The sequence below is a fragment of the Juglans regia genome, chromosome 13 (assembly GCF_001411555.2).
Source record: "Juglans regia cultivar Chandler chromosome 13, Walnut 2.0, whole genome shotgun sequence".
Lineage (NCBI taxonomy): Eukaryota > Viridiplantae > Streptophyta > Magnoliopsida > Fagales > Juglandaceae > Juglans > Juglans regia.
The window spans coordinates 10,718,705-10,732,562 of record NC_049913.1 but is presented as its reverse complement, the minus strand read 5'-3'; the positions used below and the strand labels follow the sequence as shown (position 1 = coordinate 10,732,562).

General features: G+C 38.1%; 2 protein-coding genes and 1 pseudogene across 2 annotated transcripts; 1 reads left to right on the top strand and 2 right to left on the bottom strand.

Moving 5' to 3' along the window:
- Positions 1-45: 45 nt before the first annotated feature.
- LOC109014403 lies at positions 46-2,067 on the top strand (annotated as a pseudogene).
- Positions 2,068-2,559: 492 nt separating this feature from the next.
- Positions 2,560-4,563, bottom strand: LOC109014389 (peptidyl-prolyl cis-trans isomerase E). Its single transcript, XM_018996848.2, has 2 exons — positions 4,120-4,563; positions 2,560-3,007 (listed from the first exon to the last, which is right to left on the bottom strand). The coding sequence occupies exons 1-2, from the start codon at positions 4,421-4,423 to the stop codon at positions 2,793-2,795; spliced, it is 519 nt and encodes a 172-aa protein (XP_018852393.1). The 5' UTR covers positions 4,424-4,563; the 3' UTR covers positions 2,560-2,792.
- A 395-nt stretch (positions 4,564-4,958) lies between these two features.
- Positions 4,959-8,515, bottom strand: LOC109014390 (cytochrome b5). Its single transcript, XM_018996849.2, has 3 exons — positions 8,212-8,515; positions 5,599-5,665; positions 4,959-5,461 (listed from the first exon to the last, which is right to left on the bottom strand). Exons 1-3 carry the CDS (start codon positions 8,296-8,298, stop codon positions 5,214-5,216), a joined length of 402 nt encoding a protein of 133 aa, XP_018852394.1. The 5' UTR covers positions 8,299-8,515; the 3' UTR covers positions 4,959-5,213.
- Positions 8,516-13,858: the final 5,343 nt, after the last annotated feature.

Below are 13,858 nucleotides of genomic sequence, written 5' to 3'. Positions count from 1 at the left end.
GAATATTTACTTCAAACTTCACGTTGTTGACAAGCCACTCCCAATATGAATACTTTGAAGCAGTTCGTGCTCAGCAAGAAATGGTTTAGAGGTGATGTAAATTCAATTTACAAGTTCTGGATACCTGTTTTAATGATTGATTGATTTCTTGATTTTTCAACAACTTAACATCTGAATTGGGTGAAGTTATGGTTTTTTAATTGAATGCCACTTAGACCACTTAATCCTGATTACCAAAATCAGCTCTCAGGGATTACTGTGGCATATAGGACATAACCTATGGTTACTAGTGATCCTCTTGAGTAGAAAGAACTTACATAAGCCCCCTTCTTTTTTGGGGGAATTTATCTGGGCCAGTTTGTATATACTCATTCCATTTTTTCTGCAGCACTGCGGTCTTCCTATCGCCATTCATCACTGAATGCCTCTGTTGAGTTCATTCTCCAGAGCAGGAAGTAGCTATTGCTTTAGGAAGCAATGTGGGTGACAGACTACATAATTTCAACAACGCCTTGGAGTTGATGAAAAGATCGGGCATAAATATTGCAAGGCATGCTTGTTTGTATGAAACAGCTCCAGCCTATGTGACCAATCAGCCTCACTTTCTCAACTCTGCAGTTAGAGCTGTCACTAAACTAGGCCACATGAATTATTGGGAGTGCTCAAGAAAAGAAACAGACATGGGCGGTACTAATGGTATAAGGTATGGTCCAAGACCCATTGACTTGGATATATTGTTCCATGGAAAGTTCAAGGTGCACTCTGATATTCTAACTATACCCCATGAAAGAATTTGGGAGAGACCATTTGTAATGGCCCCCCTAATGGATTTGCTGGATCAGTTGCAGATTGTGATACAGTTACTAGTTGGCATTCCTTCTCCCTGCATACTGGTGGACTTTCTGAGTTATGGGAGAAAATGGGTGGTGAATCACTTATTGGGAAGGAAGGCATGAAAAGGGTTATAACCATTAAAAACGGATTATGGGACTGGTCACAGAGAACCTCTGTCATGGGTATTCTTAATGTGACCCCAGATAGTTTTAGTGATTGTGGAAAGCTCGTCTCTGTGGAGTCTGCCCTTTCTCAGGTCCGTTTGATGATTTCTGAGGGGGCTGATATAATTGATATTGGTGCTCAGTCTACAAGGCCAACGGCCCTTGGGTTAAAAAAAAAAATGGCCTCTTGGATTTCCACTGAAGAAGAATTAGATAGGCTTATCCCTGTTTTGGAAGCTGTTGTAGGGATACCTGAGGCAGAGGGAAAGCTCATATCAGTGGATATTTTCTATTGAGAAGTTGCTTCAGAAGCAATTGGAAAAGGGGCTCATCTCGTGAATGATGTGTCTGCTGGGCAGTTAGATTCTAACATGTTCAGAGTCGTTGCAGGCCTTTAGGTTCCATATGTTGCAATACACTTGAGGGGGAGCCCATCCACAATGCAGAACTCCGAAAACGTGCAGTATGATGATGATAGCTTCTGAGTTATACTCGAGGGTTAAGGAAGCAGAATTATCAGGTATTCCTGCTTGGAGGATAATGATTGACCCTGGCATTGGATTCTCCAAGAGAACTGAACATAATTTGGATATCCTAAGGGGATTACCAAGCATTGCTAGGAAAAGCTTGGCTGTGTCTCATGCCCAAATATTTATTGGACCCTCCAGAAAGAGGTTTTTAGGTGACATTTGCTCTCGAACTGCTGCAGATGAGAGAGGTCCTGCCACTATTGCCTCTGTCACGGTGAGCGTTTTAGGAGCAAACATTGTTAGGGTACATAATGTAAAGAGAAAACCTTGACGCTGTGAAGGTCTGTGATGCAATGCTAAAGCAGAGGAGTTCTTGATTAAGGGAATAATAGATAATGTCTATTCTATTAGTTCTTTTCTTTTCTTCTTTCTTGCGGCCTTGCCACTGGAAATCTCGATATTTTTTTCTTCTGCACTCCTAGTCTCTGGATCGGTTGTAGAAGATCATAAGGCTCTCATGAGAAACATTTCTTTTGTGAAATGTTGTTCAAGTGGTTAACACACTGACGTCACCTTACAGAGGTGCATTGCATTTCCTAGTTTCTTTTCTTTTATCTTCTGATTTTCACCAACCCTCAGTACCCAAACTTCGTCAAAATTTTGTTGTATTGTTATTGCTCATCAGTAAGCTTTGGTGGATTTAACTATATTCTCACTGCTTTGTCAATAGGCTCCAAGTGGAAGGCACTATGGACTGACTAACTGCCATGGTAAAATTGTAAATGGCAAAGAAGTTTGGGTAGCTTCAAAGTAGTTGAAAGATGCAACTGAGAGTTGAGTTCTACCCAAAATGGGTCAATATCTGGGAAGAGGAGGCATTTACTGGTCAATTTGGATATCTAATTATCTGCCTGGTACCTAGCAAAGTTGCTCAGTTTTCAGCTTTTTAGTGACACTGCCTGTGAAAACCACATCTAAGATCAAACGCTATACTGAAAATGTGAACTTAAAATTACTATCATGGACCATTGTCCAGTATGAGCCATAAAGTCTCTAGGGTATCCATGAAGGCAGAAGTTGTGAAATCAAAATATAACAAATCATATCAACTTATTTAAAAATAAAAATTAAAAATCAGATCATTCCACCAGCTTTATCAAAGAAGCAAGTGCTCATCTACACGAATAGAAGTATTCATTCCAGACGCAATGTTCCACATCGAGGCTGTGACAGATTACAGAGATATGATGTAAACAAAACAAAAAAAAAAAGGTAGGACTTTTAAGCATTTCCCTCATCAAATGCGCGTTTTGGTAGCTGAGAACTAATTGTTCTGCTCCAAAACCTCTGCTTCAGCCCTAGCCATGGGATCATCTTTGATCGCTATTTCGTCTTCCTTTTCCCCTTCTCGCTCTTGGGCCAATTTCTTTCGATGCAAGTCCTCTGCAGCCTGCATTGTAGCCCGATTCTCTGCCTGAATACGCTGCATTTCTTCTTCTTGCTGCTGCCTTTCAAACCATGTGTCCGCATCCGCCCAAACTAAAATATTAAAGAAAAAAAAAACGGAATCAATCAAACGAGCATAAAATTATTCCCGGGGCTTTACCACCAATAATGTATTACAACCATCAATCCTACTCAGAACCTGATACGTGCATTGATAAATACGGGTAAGTTGAAGGACCCAAATAGTAGCACATATCATTTGACATCTGAAAGAATAAAGATCTGGTCGAACTATCCTAAAACAGTGGAACAGGTGTCTTGGTGTTGTCGCTTATCATGTCAGTCTACACTTTGAAGATCTCCGGATTGAGAATGTCCATGAGTCTTGAAGAACAAAAAATGAAATTCAAAGTAATTACTCTGTTTTATTATATGTGATCTGACCCCATCTTAGAGAGGTTGTTCAGTCGTTAGGAAACAACATTCCAACACAAAAAAAATAAAGATATCATGCTTTTCTATTTTCTTTCAATTCTATTCTGTTTTCCATCGTTAAGATGAAACTTTCCAACACTAACCAGAGTTGCTTACCGTATCTAGAGTCTAACATACAAATTGTTCAGAACTAATTAAATTTCATCAGAGTATCTAGAAATCTTATGTAGCAATTCTACCTATCAAAATACAAAATGTAGCAGTTCTGGAAGCAATCCTCGCATGTCTTGCAGGTCTAACATAAGACTGTATCCAAAATTAGGGAATCCAATTCATGGCATTGAGGGAGTGAATGTAGGCATGGAAACGTTTTGAACTCGTTGAGTCAAACATTGCGAATCAACTTAAATTTCTGGCTGCCAGAATTTTAGGGCGTCAAAGTAAAATTCAAAGGAAGTTTCGTGGTCTGGCATTTATTCAACAAACAATTGTTGATACATGTTGCGCTTGTGAAGAGTAATGGTTTCATTCTCAATGAAGAGTTTCTACAAGTTTAAGCTGTTAAAAATTATCAGTTATTTAACTAAAAGGTATATAGAATCCTAAAAACCCTAAACCCCGGAGTCACGAATTGGAAGAATAGCGTTACAAAAACTGAAGGCCCAAGTCTTCGATTAATAAATAAAATGAAGAAAACCATCCCAAACAGATCAGTATTACCGAAAGAGAGGGAATGAAAAAGGAGAAGAAAAGGGAAGGGAAGGACGTACTGGGGTGGGCGGCCCAGCCCTGCTCGCCACCCTTGATTTTCTCGGGGAGGGCGTAGTTGACGGTGAGGACGCGGCCGTAGAGCTCAGCGCCGTCCATGTTGTCCATGGCGGCGGCAGCGTCATCCTTCTCCAAGAAAGTGACAAAGCCGAAGGAGCGGTGCTTCTGGGTGGCCTGGTCGAGCGGGGTCTTGACGTCCTTGATGTCCCCAAAAGGTATGAAGGCGGCGTGGAGGATGGACTCGTTCACCTCCTCCGCAAGCCCTCCAACGTACACCGTGTTCTTCTGGACTGCTTGTTGCGCCATTCACTTGCTTCTCCTCGTACCTTGTTTCTTTCCGTGTTGTGCTTACAACCAGAACAACATTAATTAGTAGCGAAGCAGAAGCAGGAATTCTGGGTGCATCGAGAAAATACTAATAATAATACATGAATTTCTAAAAATGTAATATATGGATCTGAATTGAGATATGAAAAAATTATATTAGTTATTATATTTTATGTAAAAATTTAAAAAAATTATAATAATTAGACGAGATGAATAGAAGCTCCCGTTAACATGGCCGATATTTTTTTTCGAAAGTTTGTAAAGGTACTCGAAAATGTTAAGCATATTTGCTTGAAAATCGAAATAATCGGTAAGGTAGGACTGTTGCAAATTAGATAAGCTGAGATAAATCGATTAGATAGTCTGATGAAAAAGAAAGAAAGTTTTAAAACTGCTGTAAAGTCAATACTGTCTATAATAATCTCATGAAAAAACTTGTGTAGATATAGGCATAGGAAGTAGGACTCCTAACGTATATATTACTCTCTAGAATTAGGTCAGACAATCAGAGAAGACATTCAAACCCAGACCTTATCTTTTTTTTTTTCATTTCGAATGGAATTCCAAAAACAATATTCACGATTATAGGAAACAAAATATGCGCATCAATCGATCATTCCGAATCAGTATGCCAATCTAAAACTCATGTTTCCATTCCAATATTTGAAGGTAAACAACGATTGGACAGTTCTTTTCATTGCTATCATAATTATTCAAAACTTGTGTGACAATTTCTTTCAGCACCCAGGAAGTGAACGACTCTGTTGCATTACTTCTTACGCAAGTACAAGAAACCAAGCACCACAGAGATACCGACAACGGCTACAGGAACAACCCAATATTGCTTTGTCAATTCCACGAGCTTCTGAGCATAATCTGTTTGCTTCTTGGAAGAAATTTCAAGTTCTGGAATGACCGGGGAGGATGTGTCAAGCTCACCTATGCAAAAGGTCTCCATGAGCTCCTTTGCACTTTCGCTATGCCCAGCATCTTCAAAATCGTCCGTTGCATCTTTCCCTTCAATGAAATCAAAGCAACAAGACATATCAATTTCATCACAATTATAGTGGTAGTTTTAAAATTTGAATATTACATGCTCCAGTACAAGTCATCACATATCATCCATTAGGGAGCGGGAGCATAAGAAAATTTACCAGTTGCTGCAAGGACTACATCATCCCCACCAGGGTGCTCATCCAAATAAGATGATACATCATATACCTGGAATGATAAAAGAAACATTAAATGAATACGAGAGAGGGAGAGAGAGGAAAGTCTAAGCAAGACAACAATATACATGCATTGAATGGCCATTTAAAAGTATAAGATCAGGGACGCCTTTTGGCGACCCAACTTTACAGAGTAGAGGCTACCTATCCTCCAGCAGCTGATTTATTTGCTGCTGAGAGCAGCCAACATATATTAAAAGATGTGGCCCACCCATAAAACTTAGACCTTGTTTACACAAAGCACTAGATAAACCGCAACACAATTGTAGACATGAAAATAAGGCATCTGGTGAAATTGAAAAAAGAAAGTTTTCAATTTATTGTATTTTTTTATGCAAGGAACCCAAGATCATGTAAACGCAACACGTCTTTTAGCTGGTTAAACCCCAGACTTATGTAATGTGCTCACATCACACGGATCAGTTAAATTGCCCGCTTTCACTTATGGAACATGGCCCCCCAGAAATTGTTTGCATCCGAGTATCTAGCCTTGGACTTGAGGGGGAGCATTCTGGATCAGTTAAATTGCCCGCTTTCACTTATGGAACATGGCCCCCCAGAAATTGTTTGCATCCGAGTATCTAGCCTTGGACTTGAGGGGGAGCATTCTCCCAAGACCAAGCCCTTACCATTTGAGCCTTGTAACTTCTCCATCACCAGAGATAGATAAGGAGTTCAAAGATGTGCCATACGTATAAAGTTTACCATATCCACAACTCCAAGACTCCCGAGTTACTTATAGTATCATGAAGTACAACACGATTTAACAAAAGTTGTGTCCGGAAGCACTTTGAAGCATACTTAAAGTTAGATATAAATTCAAATAACATATACAGCCCCAACAATCCACTGTATCATGTCGACTTGAGCAAATTCATACTCAGCCCAGGCCTGACTATTTGCAATCCTAGTATCGAGGTATATCCTAATGCTATCAAGATACCCAGGGAAAAAGGTAATGGAAATGCATTTTTCATTTACTCCAGGTACATTTTTCATTTACTCCAGGTACATGTTGAGTCAAAGGCCTGAAGCAAACATGTGACAAATCAAAATAAAATGAGAAGATTGCTCCCTTTTTCCGATAATTAAAAAAAAAAAAAAAAAGCATAAAAAATCCCAGAAAAGAGTTCTTCAACCCCAGGATGTGATGAGTCAATATCAAGGTGCCAAACGACTCTGCCGATAAGAGCTCTTGGGAGTCATCCACCTGTTATCCCGATGTATCTTTGATCCGTTGAGCGAGAGCCCTTGCACCGGGACTCCCGGATCACTATGGCCGACTTTCGTCTCTGTTTGACCAGTCGGTCTCACAGTCAGGCAGGCTTATACCATTACACTCATTAAACAGAATTTGGGGTGGATGCCTCCTAAGGAGTAACGGAGGTGTGAGAAGGTAGGCCCAAGCTAAGATGCCATCTAATCATAGAGAGACTTCAAGGAAAAAAAAAAGTTCAGCATTGCTAATGGTGACTCACATCTCTCCAAAAAGCCCGCATGCCTTTCTATCCAAAGATACCATATCATACACACTAATTTCCTTCCAAATTTCACCATTACAACAACTATTAGAAATCCTTTTCAACGTGTCAATAGATTAATCCCTGCTCTCAGCATATCCGACCTACCATGGAATAAACAAAACACGAGTCCACAATTCCCGAATAACCTTCCTGCTTCTTGTCTAAATTACACAAAGCTAAAGCTATTCCAAAAGGGAAATTATATAAGCACAGGTTTTGTATGTTATATAAATATGGGTATGATACATTTAGACCAAGAATAAAGGCAGAGAAATAAATTATGCAATAATATTTTTACTCTCAAACCCTTCATTATCTATTTTGTAGAAAAAAAAAATTATAAAGCAGGCACTACTTTTTTTTTATTGGCACTGGGTGTTCGGAAACAACATCCCAACTAATCCTGGGGTGCACAAGCCCTCGACAAAGAGTTTTCCGCAAGTGTACCTCGGATAATTCAAGAAAAAAATCCTCCAATCCGATGGCCTCTAGAGATTGTTTGCAACCGAGCGAATTTGAATCTTAGACCTAGAGAGAGCATACACCTTTACCACTTGAGCTATCCCCTAGGGGTTTATAAAGCAGGTACTACTTCCACATTTATACAGAAATTTTAGGTTATTGGAATCCTACAATACTTGCAAAGAAACTTTAGGATATTGGGATTTATCATAAACAAAACCCACTAAAGATTTGCACTTAAGAAACGACGGTGCAACAAGTTGTAACCGAGGATTAAAACTAAAGAGCAGAACAGATCTCAGAAGAAAGCCATGCATACACCCAAAAAGGCACAAATAAAGGGAAAAAAGGACCCCAAATGGTACGTTAAGCTGATCTAATAGCTTCGAAGAGAAAACGCACACTAGCTCATCCATCGAAGATACAGAGCCAATAGTAAAACTGAACGAACAAAAAGAAATAAAAACATAGCGAAAAGGAAAAAAAAATTACATAGGAAGGAAAGATATATATATATCTATAGTTATATATACATGTGTATATAGAAGCGTACCTTGCCATCGATGACGACCCAACAGTCTTCTTTGGAGTTGTGTTGGGAGGCTTCTTGCATTGTATAGAGCTTCCAGAGAGTCGGCATCTGTGGTTAACTACGCCCAACTGCCCAAGAGATATTTTGGAGCCGAATAATTCTGTCTCTGTCTCCCTGTCTATCTCTTCCTCAGTTTTAGCCTCTGCATAGAGCATACATAAAAGCCGAAGTCACACATGATCGGGAGAGACCAAGCAACCCTAGCTCGCGTGAAGCCGATGTCACTGTTCCCCAAGCTGGGCCTGCCACCCATTTAGACCTAGCAGATTACGGCCTCCCAAACATGTACATGTATAAATACATACAGATTATGCGTAGTGCGTACATGTATGTGTACACAGGTATGCCTTATGGTCCAATGATATTTCTTCCTGTCACGGTAGGTAGGGCTCTACAAAAAACCGATAAACTGACCTAGACCGACTCAGACCGGCCGCCGGAGCTCGGAACCGGCCGGCGTGCGGCAGAAAATAGTATAAACCGATATCGGCCGGTTCGGCGTCGGTTCGAACCTGGTTCAAACCGCTGAACCGGCCGATTAAAGAAATGTTATTTTTTTTTATATATTCTGTATTCAAAACGACGCCGTTCTACTTAAGTTTAAGTGGAACGGCGTCGTTTTAAGTCTGTAGTTGTGTTTTAACATAACGGAAACGACGCCGTTTGGTATTAAACCAAACGGCGTCGTTTTATTCATAACGTATTAAAAAAAAAATTAAGTAGAACGACGCCGTTTGGTCTAAACCAAACGGCGTCGTTTTGAAATTAGGTCGTCTTCTTCCCAGTGACGCATCGCATTTTTCATCCCCTCTCTCTCTCCTCTGCGACACTCTCTCTCTCTCTACTCTCTCAGACGAAACTCGCCGATGAACCGACCGTGAACCGCTAGAGAATTACCGGTGTCGAGACTGCCGGTGTTTTTCTCCCCATCGATCTGTTTCGGCCGGTTTCCTCCCCCAAAAATAAACTATCTGTCGGCGTCGGTTTTACCCCAAAACCGCGCCGATACAGTCGGTTTTCACCCCTAACGGTAGGGACGTAGGTTTTTTTTTTTTTGAAAAGTTGGTACTTCATTGCATTAAATATTAGGGGTGGACAGTAGGCCTCGCACCCTGCTGCCCTGCTCCATTCACCCCGCCCTCGCATGCAATGGGTCTTATGGTCTAATGAAATTTCTTCCTTTTGAGGGTCACGGTAGGGATGTGGGTTTTTTTTTGAAAAGTTGGTACTTCATTGCATTAAACATTAAGGCTGGGCAGCAGGGCCGCCCCGCCCCGTTCGCCTCGACCCCGCCTATGCGGTGCGGGGGTTCTGGCCCACTCGAGCAGGAGACGGAGGGGGCTACTGAACTCTCTTCTCTCTCAGACTCACTCTCTATCTCGCTCTCTCAATCTCTCTATCTCTTCTCTCTCTCACATGACACGAGCACCATCGGGACTCCACCGTGGTTTGAACTTTACATTTTACAACTTCGCATTCGCCGTCACTCCAAAGGTAAGACATCCAAAACTCTAGATTTTATTTTTTGAGTTTGAGATTGGAGATTCGAGGAATGATGGGTTGAATCGGAGATGGAGGATGAAAATGATTGTGAATTTATGTGATGTGGATTAATTTGTGCATGTGTTTGAAATTTATCTCTTCTCTCTCTTTTTTTTTTTTTTTTTTGTAATTTGTATTTTACTATTTTTCGGTGCTCGGATTTGGAATAAAAAACCCTAAATTAATTTAGGGGTTCAATCCGAAATCCCTAAATAAATTAATTTAGGGGTTTCAATCCAAAATTCCTAAATTGTTTTGGTTTTGCACTTTGCCTTGTTTTTTCATCTGTGGTGTATTATTATAATTTTTTTATATCATGTGTTGATTGATTTTATAATTTTTTATTGTGTTGTGGAATCATGAATGTCTTGTCAAAGGGATTTCACTGATAGCTTTCTTACCCCTACCAGTACCCCTGCGCGTCCCAAAACCTAATCCTACTCCAACCCCTAGGAGTGGGAGTACACCTTGCCCCGCCCCCAAGCCCACACAAAACAAGAAACCTGTTTATGTAGTTTGGTCTCATTTTACCAAACTAGAGGATGGTGACCCAAATAACTTCCAAGTTAAATGTAATTATTGTGAGAAAGTATATGAATGTCACTATAGGAAATATAGTACATCCCAGTTAAAGGTTCATTCAAAGGAACAATGCAAGAAGAGTCCAATATTAAGATCCTTAATGGAGAAGAGTCAATCTAGACTAGAAATTGGACTAAAAAAATGGCGAATGAGAGTAGTGGGTGTCTAACGTTGAAGATGTATACGAAGTATAATGTTAATGAGTGTAGAAGGAAGTTGCTCATATGGTTATCACAGACGAGCTACCTTTTCAGTTTGTGAATGAAAGAGGGTTCTAAGAATTTGCCTAAGGATTGAAACCTAGATTTACGCTTCCTTCTTGTCACATTGTAACAAAGGATATTAAAAAGATGTACTAGAAAGATAAAAATGTTTTGAGGGGCCAATTGGCGGGTTTGGTAGTTTGTCTCACTACCGATATTTGGACTTCTGTCTAAAATTTCAATTATATGTCTTTGACTGTTCATTTTATTGATTCTAATTAGATTTTTCATAAAAAAAATTATTAAGTTTTGTCAAATAATTTATTATAAGGGTGAAACGATTGTGAAGACTTTGGAGACCTTAATAAAGGAATGGGGGTTGACACAGATTTTGACAGTTTCGATTGATAATGCATCATCTAATGATGTTACCTTAGGATATCTGAAGACTTATCTTAGAGAGACAAATAAGACATTCTTGGGTGATGAATATTTACATGTTAGATGTTCTGCACATATCTTAAATCTAATTGTGACTGAAGGGTTGAAGGATGTTGATGACTTAGTTACACGAGTTAGATTGGTTGTGAAATTTGTGAGGTTTTCTCCTTCTAGATTGGAGAAATTCAATATTGCTGCGAAGACTATAGACATAATATCAAATAAGGGTCTTTGTACTGATATTCCTACCAGATAGAACTCAACATTCTTGATGTTGGAGGCGATCCAAGAATATAAGGCAGTCTTTCAATTATTGGGTAATGAAGACATCCAATATGTCAAATACTTTGATGAGTATAGGAGATTAGGAAATCCTAATGATGATGATTGAGAGGTAGTTTCTACTTTTGTTGATTTTCTCGGGCTTTTTTACGATACATATTGAAGTTATCTGCTTCTTTGTACCCTACATTCCATGAATTTTGTCAACAAATATTAGGGTGAAAGAAGAATTAGACGACATGTATAGGGGTTCCAATCTAAAGATGAGGGGGATGACATTGACCAAGAGGGTCAAATATGACATGTAATGGGGAGATTTGATTATACTAAATATTTTGTTATATGTGACTGTTATTCTTGATCCTTATCTAAAAATTTCAGGCATGCTATATAATTTGTGACTTGCGCATGATCAGACATGTACTGATCTTATTGGTGAGATGGACAGAGATACCCTAGCTAAATAATATGATGAGTTTAATGCAATTAAGGGTGATACTGCATCTATTACACCTATACTTACCCCAACACCTCCTCCAAACACCAGGGCAAAAAAGAAGGGTAGATTGACATGGACTAAGACCCTCGCACATAATCCCACACTAGTCCGTTAATCTACGAAGTTGGTTTTAGAGTTAGACAATTATTTGTTAATGGATCTTATTCAAGATGATAATGGTTTCGACATATTAGGATGATAGAATGCAGCATCAAAGAAATATTCCATCCTTTCTGAGATTGTCCGTTGTATGTTAGTTATCCCTATTAGCATCGTTGCCTCAGAGTCAACCTTTAGTACTAGATGGCGCATATTGGATCATTTTCGTAGTTCATTGTCTCCTACATTTATAGAGGCATTGATATGCACATAGAGTTGGACGATGAGAAATGATATTTATGTTCTGGATGTTTTAGATTTTAAGGAGACCGACGAAGAGGGTGGTGATCAGTCTGGATCTGGACTATCTGGTAATTGTTGTTTTTATTTTTATTTATTTATATTCATTTCGATTTCATTAGTATTAATTTTAATATTAACTGTTGTAGCAACACATGAGATGACTCAGACGATGTCTACCTCCACTGCAATATGAATATATGCTAACAACTCGTCTCTATCTTTAGATTCTTAATTTCTTAGAATATTGAAATCGAATCAGTTGTACATATTATGTATTTGATTTATAATTTTGTAATGTTGATATAATATCTCTTGGACACTTTTTTGTTTGTAATTTTGTAATTGTTTAGACTTTTCATTTTATTTTTGTAATAGCTTAGTTATTATTATTATTTATTAGTTTATTAGGCAGTAGATTTATAATCTATAGTAGTATTTCATTAGAGTCTAAATTAATAAAGTTGTATCATGTATATATTATTTTTATTCATATAACTATTTTTTAAAATTTTTCTATTTCTTTTTTTTTGTTTACTTCTAATTTTATGGACAAAAAATGACCCATAAATCGCTTTTGGGCGTTTGACCCAGTAGGGGGGACGAATACTCCTCCCGGGATCCCATTAAACATTACTATGGCCTTCAGCCATTACATGAGTTGGTGGGGACGTAATTATTACTTAGGACAAGGTAACTTATAAAAATAATAATTTATACTTTTAAGTATCAAGCACTCTCTTTTAAAAATATTAAATGATAAATGTGATATTTATATTAAAATTTTTATAATTTTGAATAATAGATCTCATTATTTTAAAAAAAACCTACATTAGGCTTACTTACACTATATAACATGAAAAAGAATAAACATACAATATTTTACCCAATATTGTTTTAAAATGAGATTATTATACTAATAAACAAAATCATATATAGAAGAGAAATGATATTTACAATCTTAGATGTTAATGTCCTGTGCACTCTCTTTAAAAAAAGTAAATAAATCTAAGACCTACATAAAAAAAATTATTTTTTTAATAACAGACCTCACTTTTTTTTAAAAAAAAACTGTATCTAGCATTACTCAAATTAAAAATCCTCTCGCCTATTTATTATTAGTAATGCCCGCACATGCACCTACCTATCCAAGCCTAGGCTTTTTATTTTTAGCTTGTTTTTTACCTTCAGCATGGCGTAGCCTCATCTCCCACACCATGAAATACGGGAAGGCCACCATCGTTTCTTTCTCCCTCCATCGCATCGTGATCGATTTTGTATCGAACATTTTAGGAAGCAACATTACAAGGTAAGTAACTTGATCATAAATTAGGATTAACATACGTTAGCTAATTATATATATTATTATTAAAGCCAGTGTTTACGTACCACACATGTCATAATATTTGCAAGCATGTCATTTATCATGTTTCATTCTACATATTATAGTTATGTATGTATTATATATCTCATGAATAATATTTGCAAGCATGCCATTCATCATGTTTCATTCTACATATTATAGTTATGTATGTATTATATATCTCATGAATCTCACATTGCATAAGTCACATAAACTTTCATAAGATAAAGTATAAGATAAAAATCACATAAATCATATGATCATTCATATGCATGATACCAATGCAGTTAGAGTAGA

Coding starts and splice junctions, on each gene's coding strand:
- LOC109014389 (XM_018996848.2), bottom strand. CDS start 4,423: ATGGCGCAACAAGCAGTCCAGAAGAACACGGTGTACGTTGGAGGGCTT. Junction 3,008..4,119: donor GGGCTGGGCCGCCCACCCCA/GTACGTCCTTCC, acceptor TTAATATTTTAG/TTTGGGCGGATGCGGACACA.
- LOC109014390 (XM_018996849.2), bottom strand. CDS start 8,298: ATGCCGACTCTCTGGAAGCTCTATACAATGCAAGAAGCCTCCCAACAC. Junction 5,666..8,211: donor GGGTCGTCATCGATGGCAAG/GTACGCTTCTAT, acceptor TTATCATTCCAG/GTATATGATGTATCATCTTA. Junction 5,462..5,598: donor TGTAGTCCTTGCAGCAACTG/GTAAATTTTCTT, acceptor ATTTCATTGAAG/GGAAAGATGCAACGGACGAT.